Source organism: Gavialis gangeticus, unplaced genomic scaffold (genome assembly GCF_001723915.1).
Source record: "Gavialis gangeticus isolate Ggan-Ray unplaced genomic scaffold, GavGan_comp1, whole genome shotgun sequence".
NCBI lineage: Eukaryota > Metazoa > Chordata > Crocodylia > Gavialidae > Gavialis > Gavialis gangeticus.
In genome coordinates this window covers 81,662,853-81,683,249 of record NW_017729034.1, presented here as the reverse complement: position 1 = coordinate 81,683,249, position 20,397 = coordinate 81,662,853, and the positions used below count along the sequence as shown (strand labels likewise).

Below are 20,397 nucleotides of genomic sequence, written 5' to 3'. Positions count from 1 at the left end.
ACGGCTCCTTCCAGTACCCCACCCCACTCCCTCCCTCATCACCGGGGCTTTGATTTGCCCCTCCGCACCCCTTCTCTCCCCTCCTCTCTGTCCATCGCAACAGACTTACTGGCTGCGCGCAACTGTATCAGAAATTGGATTGGTATCAGTGAATATGCCTCCTTAAAAATCAGCTATTGGTATTGGCCCTCAAACTCTATTGGTGCACCCCTACTGCCAGTATTAGCACTTTGGCTATCTGTCTGCCTCTGCTTTTATTTGCTTAATCTACAACACCCAATTCCTTTTCACAATCTAAAATAACTATCAGTTCAACAGATATGAAGAACATATATTCCAAGTTAGTAAGACTTTGGGAAAAGGATGTGTCTTCATTTTCTAAGAAAAAAAACTATTTTCTTTTTACCTAAAAGAAAGCTAACAATTTCTTCTTCAGGAGCTATCTAAAGGATCCTAACACAGACACTGCCATAGGTTTGGACTAATGTGTTTAGGAGCCAGCTCTTCCACTCAGACTCATCCTACCAGATACACCCGTTTGCCTTTCCCATGTTGAAACTGCAGGTTAAGCAAGATGCTAATACATGCTTTAAGTCAAGTAATGGCAAGTTATTAAGGCAGTGGCAAGCTTTTCAAACCAAGAGTAAAACAGTGATGTGCAGCTGCACGTTAAATATAATGCAAATCTCTGAGCAGTGCAAGAATTCTGTATTTTACATATTACTGCAGTGGGACATCTATAAGAAGCAGTTTTTTCTCCTGTATATAGAGAAAATAGCATGAAAACACAAAACAAAAACAAGTGAATGATCCTTGAATAGAACAATAAGAAGGCATGGAACTATTAACCAGGAAAACAGAGGCAAGGACACAATAAAACAAAAGATGGATGTTGAGTTACCATGATAAATGGGCTCTGGGCAAAAGAAAAAGGGAGGAAGGAAGGGATGGATGCCCACAGAGAAGCCAAACAAAGTGAAAAGAGAACAAAGAGACATTTAGATCAACAGGATTTATTTGGGACTTCCAACAAAATGCAGCCATTTTTCCAACATGTAAGATCTTGGGAATCTCTCATGCTAGGTGAGGGTACTAAAGAGGCCCAGCTAATTGTAACAAATAGGAAATAATTTCAAAATATAACACCTCTGTTTAAATTAAAAAGATATGTGTCTTAATTTCAGTGAGTTCTAGCATGATATGATACTAACTGAGACTGTTTTTAAACTACCAAGGTGCAACTTACTCCTACTTGTACCACTGGTTTGCTATTTTGCAATTGATACAAAAATTTAGCTGTTGCTAGCTGTTACACTGTGTTTTACAGAACAAGGTCAGAAGCTGTGAATTAGGGGGGCAATATAACACTTTCTTCTCACCAGCTCTATTGCAAATGAACAAGATAAGCAGATAAAACTAGTCTGAAGGAAAATGCTTCTATTATAGGAAGGGGTGTACTTGGTAGCCGTGTTAGTCTGAGACAAAAAGACATACAAAAAACTAGAACTCTTGGTTTTTGTATGTCTTTTTGTCTCGGACCAACACGGCTACCAAGTACACCCCTGAAACATGGAAGATGCTGAATTTTAGCCAATTTTGGAATTTAAATTTTATTTCAGAACAAAGAAGTTTTTTTTTTTTTAACTTCCCTGCCTGCCATCTGACACCTCCAGGAAAGGAATTCTACCTGATCAACACATCAAAGAGCTACTCAACACAGCTCCCAAAAACACTCTCATGGACCCAGAGGGACAACCTTCCATCTTCAGCTCCCTCTGTGCAAAAATGAAGTTTATTTCCTACCTACGGGGACTTTTTACTGTCTTGTACCATCTACACTTTTCCCAGAGCCTGATGAAGGGACTTTGATCCTGAAAGCTTGCAGAAAAGGACAATTTTCTTGCCATTTTCCAGCTGATCTAATAAAAGGTATCATTGTGGAACCAAGAGTTCTAGTTTTTTGTACATCTATTATAGGAAGGAGCTCATGCAAATCTCCTGCTAAATAAACAAGACAGAATAGGAAAGAAAAAAAAATGTAACACTGAAGCACTTACATATATATTAACTGAGAAATATCTACAAACACTTAAATCTATTACACAATACAGCAAGTCTAGAGTGTTTTGTCAACTACGACTAGTCCCCAAATTGTACTCAAGACATCTATGGGCAAATAGGAACAATGATGGAAATAAGCTTGTAAAATTATCACCAGGCAAGATACTTCAAACAGGTTTACTCCTATGTGTACTTCTATGCTGTATCCCCAAAAGCCAGTATTTAGCTTATTCAGAGTATAATAAATAGACCTGTCATGTTTATGACTCCCCAGATATTACTGAAATAGGAACTCATCTGCTGCTCTTGTCAAGTCATTCCCATCATTAACAATAGAATTTATCCTAGCTTGCTTCACATGCCCATAATGGACCCAGGATTTGGGATGGCCAGGAACAGCACTGGGTGAAACCTGCATTGAGTACAAAACACTGACCACCACTGAAAGGCAAGTTTTAAAACAGATATAGAAAGAGACGTGAGAGTCTGCCATCTCATGGATATTAACAGAAGCAGTTCATGAATTTCCAGGACAAATGACATTTCCCCGCCCAGAGCTCTAAAGCAGTGGTTCTCAACCTTTTTGTACCAAGACTCATTTGTAGACATCAATGGCCACTCCCAACCCAGTAAATAGTTTAAGTATAGAAAACACACAAGTATTCTGGCCTCAAAATACTTCTTACACACCAGAAATTAAAGCAGCTCAAGGTCTTAATTTTAAAGACAGAAATCAATATCAACAGGAAACATTAATAACAATATCAACATATGGCCATCCATTACTCTCAAGTGACATTCATCATTGTGCAACTTGCACAATGCAAACTGCCAGTACCCCTAATTCATGACCAGGGATCCTAGTTTACTCTGATAAAAAAAAGTCCCCAATTTTCCGGTAACCAAAAATTCACATTTTTCTGCGATCAGAATGAACGACCAGTAATAGAACAGGCAGGAACCATCTCTATGCACTGAGACTCACTGCTACTGCTGCTGCCACTGCCACCAGAACCGTGGCACCAGTCACACCACTAGCAGTGCAAGGAGTAACAAATGGGGGGGGGGGGGCATACTGCTCTCACTTCCTCTGGCCACAAGCTGCATGCACACCAGGCCACAGCTCTACCCTGCTGCCATGGCCTGGCCACCACTGTTTCCCTCAGGCTGCTCAAGCTGCCTGCCACCCTACCTCTCCTTCAGGGTCAAGCAGTGTACTGAGGGAAATGGTGGTGACAGGAGGAGGTGAGGGCAGCACGATCCCTGCCCCTCACATCCATTATTCCTCACACAGCTAGCAGCATGGCTGGCACAGGGGTCCTGCTAGCTGGAGCAATAAGTCTCATTGCCCTGCTCTATCCTCCTGTGCTGAGTCCTGCCTGCTGGGTTGCAGACGTGGGTCCTGCCTATGCCAGTCCGACCAGGCTGCAGACCTATTCTCGCTGTGGCCCACAAATCTGGGAGGGCATGTGCCCCCCCGATGTGTCGCCTGTGCTGCCCTGATGCAAATGTACTTGGCACCCACTGCCTGATCACCCTCCCCCTGCTTCCCCCCACCCCAAGGAGCCTCTCAGACTGGAACTCTGCCAGCCTGCCAGGGGAAGCCTGTGGCTTCCCACGTTCTTCCTTCTTTAAAGGAGAAACTTTAGGGGTGCACTGGTAAAGATTTTCTTGGCCAATACCAATAGCCAATTATTAACCGGGCATATCGACTGACACCAATCCAATAACCAATTTACAGGAATGCAACCTGGCAGCATGGAGAGCAGTACCCTGCAGGTAAGTCTGTGGAGCAGATCAAGGTCTCCACAGAGAGGGAGGGAGTCAGGCAGGAGCAGGGGCTGGGGGTGCTGCCCAGCCAGGGCAGTGAATAGGACTGGGGGCTGGAAGTGGGGCAGGGCCACAGGCACTTGTCCAAGGGATCAGCGTCCTGGTGCTTAAAAATGGTGGTGGGGGCACTCGAACTAAAGCTCAACGGAATGTCTGAGTGCCACTACCATCATTTTTAAATGTAAGGATGTTTTAACTGGAGCCAAACAGCTGTTTGCTGTGGCCTCAGGGCTCTCTGCTCTGCTGCCTTTGCCCTAGGGACCCTGCCCGGCCGGCAGCAGGAGGCACAACTTGCTGCCCCCACAACTGCCGGGCAGGCAGGGGACACACAGCCAGGACAGGGCTCCTAAGGGAAAGGCAGCAGGGCAGAAAGCCCCAAGCCCACACCAAACAGCCTGCATCCACCCTGTGCACAAATCGGAGGGTGGCACATGCCCTGCCATGCCTCCCCTGGGTGGTGCCCCTCCTCCCCACCCCACACCCCCTGGACAAGCTGCTTGTGGCTCTGTCCCACTCCCAGCCCTGGGTCCTGTTCACCGTCTCAGCTGGGCAGCGCCCCCAGTCCCAGCCCCGCTCCCTGCCTCGCCAGGGGCCTCGATCTGCCCCGCCACCTATGCCCCTTCCTCTCCAGACTTACCCACAGGGTGCTGCTCTCCACACTGCCTGGATGCACCCTGGCCACACGCATGTGTGCGGCTGCGAGGGAGGGGCGCAGGTGGCAAATATTTGTTGGCTAACATTATCAGCCCAAAAAAACCCAAGGAAACAAAACAAAAAACCCCAAACCAATAGTCAATAACATTAATTTTCCTTTCATCCGTGCGGATCTGATACACGGCAGATAGATCGGTGCACTTCAAATCCATGATTTTCCACATTTTTCTGTGACTGCTCACAGGCCCTTTCAGATATTCTTAGGCCCCACTTTTGGGTCACGGTCTGTGGGCTGAGAAACGCTGCTGTAGAGGACATTCAAAGCAGCTGAACGAGTGTAAAACTGGGGAGCTTAAATGCTTAAGTGCTCCCCGGCACAGGCGCGCACTTGTGTGGACACACATGCACACCTCACCCCACCCCCAGCGGGCTGGGCCCGGGCACCTGCCAACGGCGGGAGGGGGGGGAAGGGGGATTACGCCCCCCCAACCGCCGCCGGGGTCTCGAACTCCCTTCCCCCACCGCGGTGACGTCACAACCCGCACAGCCCAACTCACCGGCCCCGCGCGCACGGCTCCGCAACTGGTCGGCTGGCCCGACCTCCGCCCGCGGGCCCACACGCCTGCGCACTACTCCCCGCACCTTCTTCGCGCGCCCCGCTTGGAAGGCGAATCTAATGCGTCACTTCCGGGTCCAAGGGAGGGGGAGGGGCGGGGTTCCCCATCTGGGGGGCTGAACATGGCCCCCAGGCGCAGGGCGGGGGGATACGTATGTCCCGCCTCCCCGAGGTGACCACTGCAAAGAAAAATAGGAAAGAAGGGGGAAAAAAAGACACGATATTGCATTGGCCGGGAATCGAACCCGGGCCTCCCGCGTGGCAGGCGAGAATTCTACCACTGAACCACCAATGCAGCTCTGACAGTGGCCGTGCCGGAGCCCTCCCTGAGGCTACCTGACCCTGCGTTCACAATGCTCTATTACCATGAAGAGGCTGAGATCCTACCCTCGCTGCCCACTCCGCACCTGCTCCGGGTTCTGCTGAGGGGCTCCGCGGAATCAGCATCCGTCACTGCACAGGAAGGGATCCCCCCGGCCGGTGACGGGCGGCAAGGATGCAACACCTTCATCCGCGCTAGGTGAAGTGTACAGCACCTCCGTCACAGCCCGAAGAGAGGACGACCTAAGCTAAATAGCGAGGACCAGCAGCCGTGCGGTGGTGCCGTTGACTGTCTGTGGCACTGTCGCCTACCTACCCCAACCCCACTCCTCCCGACTCTTCTCTCTCGCCACCTAAGAGAAACCGAGCATGTTAACGAGCTGCTACAGACTGTCCCGCAACCAGAACACAACATTGTGGGCACTGCGTCACAATAGGACCAGTTGTTACGTCGCTGGACTCGCATCCGAATTCTGGAACGAGTACGTTTGAAACCCCGCAGGCCTGGGCCAGGGGGCAGCGGAGGGGGTCGCAAGGCCTAATCCGTGCCAGAGCATTGCTAGGGACATCGTTCCCTCCCGGGCTTCCCTAGTGATTGGGCTGCTCCTCGCAGGACACGCATGTGGGAAGCGCTGCGTCCATCCGGGGAAACGGGCATCAGCACTAAATTTGCCCGAAGACACGGAAAAATAAATGTCATTTTGTTTAATTGAAGCAACGGGGCATTATTTTCCCACCACTTCTCACACTCATCCCAAAGAAAATGTCCTCCTGACCTCAGGTTCTCCAACGGAAAGGTATTCAGATGCTTGATCAGAAATCTTACCAGCTTCATTCAGGGGCTAGAAGTGGTTTGTTGTTTAAATTGCAATGTACAGAGATTTATTTAGAATAAGTGCTTTGGTTCGGCATGACATCATTTTCAGCCAACTCTAACATCAGGCAACAACCGCTCTTCTGCCTTTCCAGGATATGTGCTGGAGGAAAAAAAGTGTCCTAACAATTTTTTGTTGTTTTGTAAAATAAACTTTGTCTCCGCACCAATTCCTCTCCAAGTTACAGAAAGTGTTGCGACACTAAAATTCACAGAAGCACAGAATCCGGTCTTTCAGGAACAAGCAGCAGCAGTATTGTTGGGAAGAATTATTTTTGAAAAACCTGTAATCTTTACACTAATTTGTGACCAGCTCTGAGAGACAATTTGATCATATACTACTATATATACAGTCTCTCCTGAGCTTATAAACCTCTCCTGAGGTGTCTAAGAAAACTAGAGAAGTAGCGCCATTGTTTCTCCAGAAGATGATCTGAAATGAGAAGTTAGTGAGCCAGTCTGAATTTTTATTAATTTCCCCAGCTGCTCTGAATCAAGCAGTTTGGCTAGGACATGGTTCCCTCACTGCATACAGGAGAAAAGATTCAATGTAGAGGGATCAATAATTGCTGGCAACAAGAGGTGCACCTTCAGTGGGAGACAAACCTCTGACCAGAATGAGGGGGGAGAGACCTCTTCAGTTTGTTATGTAAACAACCATAAATCTCTCTTGCACTAAGATTAAAACCTAGGCATAATTAAGACATTCCCTTGCAAAGCACAAGTATTCACTTGCTTTGGCTGATAGTTCCCACATGGAACTGGAGTATTCAAGTCTGAACTCCTAGGAGAGCATGCAAAAAGTACTGGGGGACTTGATGCACTAGGTTCAGGATGTCAGAGGGGACCATGTTAGATACAGTTTTCACCTGGGAAAAGAACCTGAATGATCTAGGAAGACAGCAAACAATTTACAACTACTCAGTCACAGGTCACTTAGTAGCATGCAGGATCCAAAAGGTTAGGTTTACAGGAGACTCTTGACAGTCCACTAGGGAGAAAAACAACTCAGCCAGGGCAATAAAACTCAAGTTCTAAACTGAACTGAAACAGCCACCAGAAGATCAATTCTTACCCCAAGACATCGGTAAGAATGTTTTTGTTCAACAACTTGAATAATATTTTAGTCCTATTCTCAACCTAGACAGACAGGGATTTTTTTTTCTTTAAAAAAACAACCACCAAACAGGTATTCACTGTATGGATTTCCCCACAAACTACAGCCATAAATGCATGTTTCTAAAACTCCAATAACTTATTTTGAAATCCAGAATTTGTATTTTGACTCAGTCTGACCTCTTGGAAAAAGGATAACCTTTCACCAGCCATCAGTGAACAAAACTATAGCTGTATTTCATTTCCTGCCAGCAAGCAAATCAACTGGAGGAACTAGTACAGAACATATATCTTCTTGAAAAGCATGCATATTAAGTCCCTGTTTGCATTTTTAAGGCCCTTAGTAGAACACTTTTTCAAAAGAAAAAATCCAACACTTTGTTTTAAATCGCATTTCTAATACAGGAATACTAACGTAATGCTGTACCTTCACAAAAAGCAGTGGCTTAGTGATGATCTACAGGAGACAATTAGTAGAACTGAAGCATGGTAATCTTGATGGTTTTCAAGTGGGAAAAGGAAGAGATGAGCAATATAAATTGCAACTGTTGAGTGACAAGTTATAGTACAGGGGTCAGAAACTAATGTCAGATCCTGGAATACAGCAACATCCCTATCCTTGCTACATGGTGATGCTTTGGTTCAACAGTAAAGAGCTGTGGTAATGCTATTCACAGGAAAGTAAGAAAACAGAGGAAGACCAGCAACTTTTAAACAATATCAAATTGTATTTGATTAGCAGTACAAGAATTTGCTTTCCACTTTGCATAAAGAAAATGTAATTGTATTTTATTTATTATCCCAGGAGATGTTACACTAAGAAACGGATATTCAGGAAGTAGAAACAGATTCAGAAAACACTCAGAGGGAATGTCACTGCTTACCAATAGCTATTACATTCAGAAATAAAAAAGATGAATTATACTGTCTGCCAAGGCTATAATTCCTTCTCTTCATTCAAAGCCCTTTTATAAAGTTGTAGTGTTTTGTCAGCAGAATGTTTATGATACAAAAGACAGTATACACACCCACACACCCCAACACCCTTCTCCCAAATACAATAGAAAAGTAAACTTGTATAATGCCTTTACACAGAGCATCTTAAGGCGCTAAAATTTTTTTACCATTATGACAACTCAAACTTACTATGTCTTTGCTCTGGTTGACGTAAAGCAAACAGATTAAAGGTCTTACTTTAAATACCAAAGGCATCTGAAACAAGTCTAATGGTACCTTGGGTAACCACAGCAGCATCTAAGAACCCACCCATTGCATTCCCTAATAGCTAAAATAACATTGAAGAAGTTCAAACAAATCATTCCCACTCACAGCTTTTCATTTTGCAACAGCAGAAGGTAAGATTTTAAGTCAGTCTTGAAGTGACTTTCTGGTCATATATTCTATAGCTTCTATTACAAAAACAGAGACAGAAAAAGATACAGCAAGAGGGCCTGCCCTAGGATAGAACGTCATCGAACAATACATCAGAACAGTATTTACAATACAGTTACATGATTATAGAACATTTTATAAATACAATTTATATGTATACATGGGGGGCAAATACAAGACAAACCATGACTCAATTTTAATTCTTTACAAGTAAAAACATTTAATTTGAAAAAAGGTTGAACTAAGATTTCTGATTACAGAATCTCACAGCTGCTCATTATTAGTGTTCATTATCAGCATGAATTGGTCCCACAATAGGAATAAACCTACATTAAAATGCCCTGGAAGGTGTTAGAGCAGCGGTTTTCAGCCTGTAGTTTGCAGACCCTTGGTGGTCCACCATCTATATCTAAGGGGTTTGTGAAAGATGGCTGCTATCAATCAAAAGTATATGAATACCCCGACTTATAATTCAAACGGGTTCACAATTCCATTCAGAATTTGTTAGGGGTCTGCAAATGAAAATGTTGAAAACCACTGTTTGAGCAAACATTATGAAGGACTGAAATAGCCATACAATAAACAATAGATACTAAGAATCACAATGTGCCTTAGATCCATGTCTGGAATTACACTGAAGTCAATGGGGGCTCCATACATGGGAGCAGAAGAGCATATTGGAGAGCTCTGCATCACAATGGCTTATGAGAATATTTTTAATTTTCCTAGAGCAGACTTTCTGTAGTGAACTTGGATATCCAGGAGAGAAATACATGCATCAATTACTGCAGCATCTAAACCACAAAGTTCAGAAAGTAGGAGCATCAGAAGTGTAATGCCAGATAACAACAACAACAACAAGCTTTGAGGGCCCAGCAGGGGTTCGAGACCCAACTCCCCTTTTATATATCAGTAAGTATTCCAAAACAACAGAACAGTACTTATCTCAGTAACCTGCATACTAACTTAAAATCTCAGTTATTCAATTTAATAAAGCATTCTCATTTTGCATTGTAGACCTTGATGGACTGGGAAAAGAGAAATGTGTTTTGATAGTCATTAAAATGATATGGTTAATTAGACCAGACATCATTTTCTAGGACATTTTTAGGAGTCAACAAACAATGAAAAATTGACTAAATTGTTTTTAACCAGTAACTGCAAGTAGAGGAGATCAAAATTGCCAGTTTTTAAATGGAACACCTGTCACTATTATGAAGATTTTTTAAATAGTTTATTTTGAAAGAAAGCTTATATTTATGAGCATATAAAATGCTTGAGTATTTATACATTGCATCCACTTTACTATGTAAAAACTAAACTTGATGAATATTAGAGTTGGTGAGATAGAACAGCTGTATCTAAGATAGGCACACAGGACATGAATTATGTTTTACAGATCCATGCCCTCTTGGATTATAGAAAAAAAGTTACCTTTTTATTAAAAAGAACCAAAAAAAGTGTTGTTACATAAATGTCTTTTCAGCAAGAGAGTTCCTTCACAGCAGAAGAAACCAGAAAAAAATAGGACTCTCCTCTTAAAGACATTTACCTATGATAGCACCATAGGGCTGCGTGTAGTCCTACTTGCTACAAGTTCTGAATGGTGGTTTCATGATACTTAATGAGGTCAGAATACTAGTACAATGGCCTGGATCACAGTAAACAAGAAGTATTAATGCCTAGAGATGCATGATGAGTATTAGAAGATGGTAAGTTTGTTCCCGCTGGTGCTGAAACAGCAGGGATTTTTATTTTAACCTAAAAATAAATGCACTGGCATTTTCCTCTTCTCCCCACCAAAGTGGTTAGCTATGGAAGAGAGAGAGGCACAAGTCTTTTCCTCCCTCACCTATAGAAACCACCTTTCTTGTGGATGGGACTGCTGCTTATAGCCATCCAACACTCATTAATGTTACAGCTATAGACTGATTCTAAGACTTCCGCTTAGCTGCTTCCTTAATACAATGAAACCAGCATTCAGAACGGTACTATGATAGCAGATGCAGCCTTCAGCATACAAAGCACCAGAGACTGTTCTGCTTTGAATTAGGCTGTGAAGGATGAGGCACCAGACATGGAATGATGAAAACACAGACAGCTTGTATAGGATGATATATCTCTCTATCAAGTTTGTTGCCAGGCACCTGTATAGTAGTGTTTCCCATTGGTTAAGTCTAACAAATGAAACTGGTTTTCCCAACCAAAAAAAAAATTATATATATGAAATGGTTCTGTTGCTTGTCCCAGCCTTTGAGTTAGTGAAGAGGAAATACTGAGAACACGCACTAACTCAAAGGCTGGGACAAGCAACAGAACCATTTTTAATTTTTCAAGCTATAATTTTCCCCCCAAGCTATAAAGTTTTTACAGACTTTACAACTTCATTTCAATCAGAAATGAGACTGCAGAGTTTCAGTATAAATTTTTAGAAAAAAACCCCAAAAACTTAATTCCCGCCACATCTTTTAAGAGCTGCCCATAGGAAGAGAGCTAAATTAGTATTAAGCACTCATGCTAGTTCTAGAGTACCACAGTGCCCTAAATTCAGTTATTTTAAAAGTCATTTAAGTTAAATACAAAACCTCCACAAATTTAACACTTTACCATTTATAGTCATATTTTGTCCAAGACTGTCACTTCTTTGTTTCAAAGCTGTGAACTGTGCAGTTACTGTAGGGCACTGGGAATACTTACCAGGGAAATGGCTTATTTTACGTAGAATGGGGGTGAATATTGTGGGAAGACAAAGCAAAGCAGACTTGTGTCAGATAAATCAGATTGCTTTGTAAGCATAACATTCTGTATTTGGTCAACACAAGGCAGAATTGTCATTAAAAAAACTGGAACAAAAGGGAGTTTTGTTTTAAATTATTTAGCATATGTACAAATAGATAACAGGCATCTCCTTTTAAAGAAATCACTTTCTCCTATTTTGAGTACTTCCAGTACAAAGAATTGATAATAAAATTTGGTACATAATTTATTTTTTTCTAACTTCAATTCTTTTCTAAATTAAAATGATCATAATGCTGGAATAAATTAATGTTTGAAATGGAGTTTCCTGCATTTCAGGGAAACAATGTGCAGAGAACAAAAATGTTCTATCATAAAATTTTTCTTTTAAACGTGCACATATTCACCCTAGCAACCTTCTATCAATTCTCTTATTGAGAAGCATTTTAAAAAATGCTAACTGCAAAAAACATTCAGTTAAATCATTTTCAACTTCAATGTTAAACATAAACTAGATCACGATTTTGAACCCCTTTGCCTGCCTGTCCATCGTCGTCATCTGACTGCTGCTCCAAGTTTCGTGGATTACTGTATTCATATTCAATGGGCTTTGGATTATTGTAAGGATAGCCATTATCATCAAAAAACCTTCGGAATGTGAACTCATAAAAAGCATGTTCAGGATGTTTCCCATTTTTGTACCATCCATTAAGGGTGTCATTTACATTCCCTTCCTTATCATCACTCCATAACTTATCTGGATCAACTGGATCAAAATTTGATGTGTCTGTTGGATAAGCAATTTTGGGAATGTAGAAAGCGGGCTGCCGTCGCAAATCACTTGAAAAATCAATAGTTTTAAAAAACGGATGCACTTTTATTTCATCTGCACCATTCTTGCCCAAGCGGTCTTCTGGCCCTCGGCAGAGTTTTATAATAAGGTCAGATGCCTCTGGAGTCAACTTAGCTTGGGGTGGAATATGAAGAGCTGTTTGCCAGTTGATAACCTGCAAAACAGAAAAAAAATGAAAATCTAACAATTTTTTTTTTTTTAAGAAATTGCAAACAGAAAATAAAAGTGAAACCTGGAAATAAACTGTTCAAAACAGGAAAAAAGGAACACTGTTTTCAGACTGCAAATGGGTGCCTGGAAAGAAGTTTTTTGTCAAAAATGCAAAAAAGACATACTTCTGACAGTTTTACTGTAATATATTTTAGGTATTTATATAATCCAGAGTATTTTAGCACCTCATAGTCTTTGCTATATTTATCCTTACAATAACCCTGTGAAGTTTGAGAGTACTATTACTGTCATTATTCAAAGGGAATACTAAGGCACAGGAAAACTAAGAAAGAAAGATGCACTTGTTTTGACACAAACAAATGCAAAGTAATTCATTTAGGAACAAAGAATGCAGGCCACACTTATATGATGGTGGGACTTCATTTGGAAAACAGTGACTCAGGGTCATGCTGGCTCATCAAATTAAACTGAGCTCCCAGTGTGATATGATAATTTAGCAACCAGCCCAGTCTTCGGGTATACAAACAAAAGGACAGAGAAGCAGGAAAACGTAATGTTGCGTGAGATATTAGCGAGACCGGTACTGGGGTGTATTTCAAGTTATGGTGTCCAGATTTTATGAAGGACTAACCGGAAAGAGCTCCCAGACAGATTCAAGATCTGGAAAACTTACCTTACAGCGACAGATTACAGAAAGCTGATTAATGTATTTTACGCAAGAAAAAACTAAAATGAGACTTGATTACAGTTTACAAGCATTTCCAGGGGAAAGAAGAATTGTGGTAGTAGAGAACTCTAACATACTGTAAAAATTCAAAGACCAAAAACTGAAGCTAAACAAGGTTAACAGTGAAGCTCAAGGTTTCACCTAAAAGTAATTTTTATCTGGAACAACTTACATAAGGATGTGACTGACTTTGTTACTCAAAGTATTTAAAATTTGTTTCTTAAAGATATTTTCCAAAAATCAATCTGAAGTTACAGGTTTGATGCTGGAACTGGCAAAATTACTGTTGTTATCAATGTCACAACTTAGACAAATCAGTGATGCTGGTCAGACTGAAAATTCATAGCAATTCCATCTAGTCTTAAATATATGTAATAACAGTGTAGTAATACATACATTAGCATACAATATTACATGCCTATACATACACATATATGCATATACACACATTAGATGCATTTCAATTCAACATACAAATGCTTACATACAACTGTATGTGAACTTATATATTCATACAATAAGTTCAATATACATGAATGCATTTATTCCAAGAATAAATCTGTGAGATTCTACCGATTAAGACAGTATTAGCCATTTCTCTCTTGCAACTAAAATTTTTACAGGGTTCACAAGACCTATAAACAGGGCTGAATATGTATTATGTTCTAAATTTTCTTTTACTAACATTTTCTCTGCTGTACCTCAAAGCAAATACATCATTTATTTTAGTCAATCTGGACTGAATCTAGAATGTGATACGGCTATACGAGACTTGAAAATAGTTATTAGTTTCCAATTCTGGGAGCAAGGGAGTGAGAGATAGAAACTGTTAAGTTCCTGTTCTGATGTCAGTAATGTCAGTTCAAAGCGACTAAAGGGTCAGCACACTGTTTAAGAGTAGACTCAGGATCAAAATGGGTAAAAACACAACTCTTGACAAAGCATGAACAAATTAAGAACTCTGGAAAATCTTTTATAAAAAGTTTTATAAAGTGCCTCAATGAAGAATGCTCGGGTACTTTAGAAATACTAAATAATTTAGAGATACACTAATTAAATAAAAACTCACTCTAATTATACAAAATCAGGAGACTTTAAGTACTGTACAAATCTGGACTCTGCTTTTTCAGCAAGGTGACGTTTCCTACTGTTAACATCACATTTTTTCACGTTACCTTCATTTGCGTTTCTGATGGTGTTTGTGCCAGGAAGGGAGGCTGCCCTACTAACATTTCAAAGAGAATTACTCCAACACTCCACCAGTCGCATAGCTGTGTATATCCTAAAACAAAAATAGATCTGTAAATAATCAAAACACTAGTACCATAATTCAGTCTTACATTTTAAAGTGTAACAGAACACCTGCAGAATTCCTCTCCCGTTTTCTTTCATATATCCACATTAATAAGGCATTGATATCAATTTTTGGCAAAACATTGCTATTTCCTGTGAAAAAGTACTGATCTTCAGAATGCATCAGCAAAATGTTTGGACATCAGTCATTCTGCAGAGTGATGGAACTAAGGAAGATTTACCTACCTGTTCGCAACAGTACTTCTGGTGCAATATAATTAGGTGTTCCAACAAGTGAATGTGCCAAACAGCGTTGATGCTGGCGTGCTGCCCTACGCTCAAGTGGCTTAAGTCTATCTCCACACCTGCAACTGGCTGGATCACCCCATTCATTACTGAAATCCATGCTGTCTTGACGTGGATGATCACCTGCAAAATTAAAATGAAGATGTTAACATACTGGGGGTTTTTACCCAGGTTCTCAATTAAACCCATGTTTCTCAATTTTTTGTTTCTGCTTTATGAGGAAAAAAATCGCTCTTAATGGAGCCCAGCATTTTGAAAACAAAACTGATGAGTGTGAACCTGTAAAGCAGAAGTTGGCAACTTTTCAGAGCTGTGAGCTGAAACAGCCAGACTTGGGTACAAGGCAGGCTGATGTTCTGACTCAGCTTTTCCCTACTGCTGCTTTCCACCACCCCCACAAATCCAACCTGTGGGCCCATATGTTGCCACCCCCTGCTCCAGAAGACTTAGAATACAGGTCTGTGCACTCTGCTGGGAAGCTGTTTTTGTTTTGTTTTTAAAGTTGAACTTTGAATCAAAATCATTTTGGGGGAGTTGTGGGGGGGAAGGGGAATAAATAATTTTAAAAGGGCAAAGCCCAAATCTCATCTTCTTTTCCATATTAAAGGGGAGCAAGGACGAGATGGCAACTGAAGATTGTTAAATCCATTCTGCTCTGCAAGAAGCAAACAATCTCTGCAAATCCCCTGTATAACAGGGCTCAACAATATTTAGGAGCACAGGGCCACTTGCAATGTGGTCTATGCCACCACCACCAGCGCGACAGCTGCAGTCACTGCTTCCCCTGCCACTGCCTCGCCCTGTCATCTGGCCACCACATTGGTAAAGCTCCTTATTGCCAAAATGCTAAAAAGCCCCCTAGCTCAGCAGGCTGGATCTGCCCTGCAGGCCATGGGTCACTGACCCCTATTCTATATTTTATAAACTGTGAAGTAGGCTCTAAACTTGTAAGAAGAGAATCAGTCAGGACGTTTGTTATATATGAGCAACACGTTGGAGAGGTCTGGAGATATAACAACTCTTGGGTAAAATATTCAAAACACTGAACTGCATTATGAGCCTACCTCCTGATTTAAAAATTAGCTGGATCAAGGCCAAGGAAGTTTCTGGTTAGGGACATGATTTCTGGTATAAAACCCCTCACCTACACATGGTAATATCAGTATAACTGATCCCCTTCTCTTGCAGGAATGAGGTCTGCAATGATATATTTTGGTAAAACTAAACACTGGTTACATAATTTTGCTGGTGCCCAAATATTACAATGACAGGTGTTCTGACTTTTAGATGTAAACTGTCACAATCACTCTTCTATTCATTTTTATTATTCATCTATCAGCATGGAATGACATCAGTTCAGATAACCAAAACAACCTCACGTATTTCTCTTACCACTCTGGTAGTATTTGGAATCATGGGTCCATCGAAAACCTGTACAAAGCCCGAAGTCAGTCAGTTTGATATGACCATCGCGATCAATCAAAATGTTATCCGGTTTAATGTCCCGGTGAATAAACCCCATCTTATGAACACTTTCAACCGCACAGGTGAGCTCTGCAGTGTAAAACCGTGCCAGGTTTTCTGGAAAGACACCCATTCTAATTAAAAGACTCATCATATCACCTCCTGGAATGTAGTCCATTACAAAATATAAGTTGTCTTTATCTTGGAATGAATAGTATAGGCGAACCACCCACTCATTATCAGCCTCTGCAAGGATATCACGCTCAGCTTTAACGTGAGCAACTTGGTTCCGAAGGAGCACATCTTTCTTCCGCAAGGTTTTCGTTGCATATAAAGCATTAGTGTCCACTTTTCTTGCTAGGCAGACTTCTCCAAATGCTCCAACCCCAAGGGTCTTAATCTTTACAAACATCGTTTTGTCCATTTTAGCCCTTCTGAGACGAATGTAATTAGACTCCTTCTGACACAGCATCTTTCTCATCTGATCCCGGGCTTCAGGGGACAAGCCAACCTATACAACAAACAGAGCTTGTCTGTCAAGTGAACAGCATCATTCCTTTGTGGCAATCATCATACACGCAGGAGGATCAGGCAAAATAAATCAAACACTTAAAACATAAAATGGGGAGCAGTTATCCAAGGGTTTTTTTCTTTTTACATTAACACATACTAGGACTCTATGAAACAAAAGTAACAAGACAAAATGTGCAATCTAAAGGACATTTAACAGCCAAACGCACAAGGTGCCATGCACCACCAGACTCTTGGTTAGGGAAGGGAATGGGGTGGGGTGGAAGAGAGGACAAGGTGATGGCAGTTGCCTTCCATACCCTTCTAGAAGCAACTGGATTGCTGGGTTGAAGGGAAGCCAACTGGTGACCCACCCTGCTTCACAGATGCACTTCCCATGAATATTATTGATTAGCCTAGGAAATACTCTAGATACTCAATTTTAATCGATCCTAGTTGTCTTAATTCAGAAAAGTGATTATTGGAGTCATACCTTGTTTAATTCTTGACATAGTTAAATGAACACACTGTTCTGCAGATTTTCCAACTAAATCACCCAGTCTGTTTCTCCACATACTTAATTACTTATGCATCATTATTGTGTTTTCATTTGCTTAATTTAAAAGGCAGCTTTCCCAGGGTTCTAGTCCTTTCCTGCTTCTTATGAATTATAAAGAAGGCCTGAACAGTTTTTCTGCTTGTTTCTAACCCTTAAAATTCAGGTGCTGTCTATTCTGGAAGACAATGAGTTGGCAGAAGAATTAAGCCATTCTGTGTGGCCCCCCTCACCTACTGCACTGTGCCATGTGGGCTTACCCCCAAACCCCCTGGCCTCAGGCTCCCTCAGCACATCCTGCCCTGTCCCACACCCAGAGCTGGGGACAAGAAGCAGAAGCAGGAAAAGGGAAGGGGAGTTTGTAGTAGGCCTGTGCGAATAGGGAAATACTCAATTCATAGGACAGAGATTCAATTCGGAGATTCAGATCACTGTCCCAAACCGATCAGGCCAAATTGGCTTTGGAAGATTTGACGCCAATTCAGAGACATTTGCTGATTTGGCCATAGACTATAATAGAGAATCACTGAAATACCTTTAACTTTGTCATTTTTTGGCAGATTTGGATGAAAACACCCAGGATGGTAGCCCCTTCTGAGGGCATGAGGCCTGCCAAGTTTCAAGGAGATAGGTGCAGGGGTTTCTGGGAAACTGCACCTCAAGCTTCTGAAAGCAAAACTCGTGACGTGTGACTTTGTGTGTGTGTTAAGGCACAGTGGGATGAAAACAGCAGGGATGGTAGCCTGTAACAGGGGGCCTTCCCGATGCCGGTTAGACCTCCACCCACCCATCTGTTTCTGGGCCAGCCGCCCGCCCCTCTTTTGCTCAGGCCAAAACAGCTCACGAAATGTACAGAAAGACTGCAGACAGAAGTGTATATGCTGTTTCTACGTGCCTCCCCCAGAGCACTGATTGGAAGGGGACTCAAGGAAAGATCATGGTCACTGGCCATCTACAGATGTCAGTCTCTCTCCCCCTCCTCCTCGCCCCTCTTCTCAGTTCATTCCCCTGGCAAGACTGCCTTCTGAATCTCCGAATCTTTTCCAAATCAATTCGGAGGCTTTTTTTTTTTTTTGTCTCCCGATTTGATTTGGATTCGGTGATTGGGCCTCCAAACTGGGCCAAATCTTTTCTCAATTGAATTGGCAACCAAAGCTTCGCACACCCCTAGAGTAGCTCCTGGCAGCTGTTGATGCTGGAGCTATGGGAATAACAGCAGACAGGCAGGATCCATGAGTTGGACAGCCCTGGAATGCATGGTTAATATGTATTATTAAAATGACTATTTCGTTCATAGCTTCAATGACTCTCCTTTTCAAGCAATTACTGTCTGACCACCATGCTTATGTCAAGCCTCTACTACTGTTTTTCCTAGCCTCTCATCTTCATCACTTCTCTCACTCCCCTACTCTTCATCCATGCCCACAAAACATCATCTCTATATCCATCTTTTCCTCACTGCTAGTGATAACTACCTCAACCTTAACTCACACTGCATCAAGGTCATACTTTCACCATCCATTCCCTTTTTTTTTTTTAAAAAAAACTTTTCTGTCCTCACTGAATTCCACATCTTCTGTTCACTGGCAAACCTGGACTCTTGAAACACTCTGCATGTCCCTAGTTCTCTTTCTGCTGTACCCTGTCAAATTTTGTCTCTCTTTCTCAAAACGTATGCATCACCATTCCCAAAGAAAGCCTGCAGTGGCTCACAATAAAAGACAAAGTAACCTATAAAAACAGAATGAAATAAGAAGCAGAGGAAGAACATGCAGAAAATCCTGGTGGTGGTAAGAGCAGGAAAGTGCATTTAAGAGGCAGGATTAAGAGTGGAGGTTGCATTTAATCATAGTAGGATCTTTAGGGTGAACAAGAAAGCATAACAAAACAAAAAGAGCAACATACAAAAGCAATCTACCTTACCCTACTCACTCCTGCTCCCATGTCTCTGGGTATTCCCTCCCTTGCCCAACCCCACCATTCACTTGCCTCAAAAAAAGGGAAAGGGAACAAAAATTCTTCCCATATTCCTTCTGACCCCTACCCACCAGGCCTGTACGAAGCAGCTAGTATTTGCGGATTCGGATTCGGCCGATTCAGGGGACAGCAATTCAATTCAGCGATTCAAATCACTATCCTGAATCAATTCGGCTGTATCTCCGAATTGAACAGGCCCCATCCCCTGCCCACTGTCCCAGCCCCATCAATGGCTGCCCCACCCAGCCCCAGGATCCTGGCTCTTAAAAAAATAAAATAAAAAAGCCCCACACTCACCGGCTCCTGCCAGGCAGGGGGCATCCCCGCTGCCCCATGAGCCCCCAGAAGCCCTGTCGGCTGCTGCAGCAGCCAATGAGTGCAGGGCTTTTTTTTAAAAGAACCAGGAGTTGGGGCCAGGTGGGGCAGCCCTTGACAGGGCTGAGAGATCAGGCAGGGAATGGGGCCCTGTGGCAGAGCCCCCCCATGCAGCATGGGACAGTGGGGGGCAGCGGGGATCACCCCCCTGCCTGGCAGCAGCCAATGAATGGGCTTTAAAAAAAAAGAGCGGAGAGCTGGGTCTGGGCAGGGCAGCCATTGACAGAGCTGGGAGAGCATGTGGAAGTCAAAGAGCGCTCGGGGGGCAGGAGGAGCAGGCAGGGTATAGGTTAGGACCTTTTTATTGGTCTTCCAATTCAATTTGGATTCAGAGATTCAGCCACCAAATCAGGCCAAATCTCCTCCGAATTGCATCAGCACCCAAAGCTTCGCACAGCCCTACTACCGACTCCCACTCCATGCCTCAGACCCAGGGGGGTCCCCATCCTTTTTTTCTAATCCCCCCCCCATAGCCCATACCTACTTCTCACAAGAGGACCATGGCTGTACCCAAAACTCCCTTTCTTCCAAAGAAACATATTACTCTGAAATACAACAACCCCCA

General features: G+C 42.6%; 2 protein-coding genes and 1 non-coding gene across 4 annotated transcripts in view; all 3 read right to left on the bottom strand.

The window, feature by feature from the left end:
• The window catches only part of KATNA1 (katanin catalytic subunit A1), a 26,567-nt gene extending 21,376 nt beyond the window's left edge, over positions 1-5,191 (bottom strand). The window contains exon 1 of the mRNA XM_019526850.1: positions 5,103-5,191. The gene's annotated coding sequence lies outside the window, so the exon portion shown is untranslated. The remainder of the gene's footprint in view (positions 1-5,102) is intronic.
• Positions 5,192-5,385: 194 nt separating this feature from the next.
• On the bottom strand, positions 5,386-5,456 carry TRNAG-GCC. The gene has a single exon. It is a non-coding gene; the product is annotated as a tRNA-Gly (tRNA).
• A 5,736-nt stretch (positions 5,457-11,192) lies between these two features.
• LATS1 (large tumor suppressor kinase 1) overlaps positions 11,193-20,397 on the bottom strand; it is a 27,877-nt gene continuing 18,672 nt past the window's right edge. For both annotated transcript variants that reach the window (XM_019526847.1, XM_019526849.1), the window contains exons 4-7: positions 16,343-16,925; positions 14,891-15,073; positions 14,527-14,633; positions 11,193-12,607 (exon numbers count right to left, since the gene is read on the bottom strand). In XM_019526847.1, the coding sequence (XP_019382392.1) occupies positions 12,101-12,607; positions 14,527-14,633; positions 14,891-15,073; positions 16,343-16,925 (1,380 nt within the window). In that variant the 3' untranslated portion in view covers positions 11,193-12,100. The remainder of the gene's footprint in view (positions 12,608-14,526; positions 14,634-14,890; positions 15,074-16,342; positions 16,926-20,397) is intronic.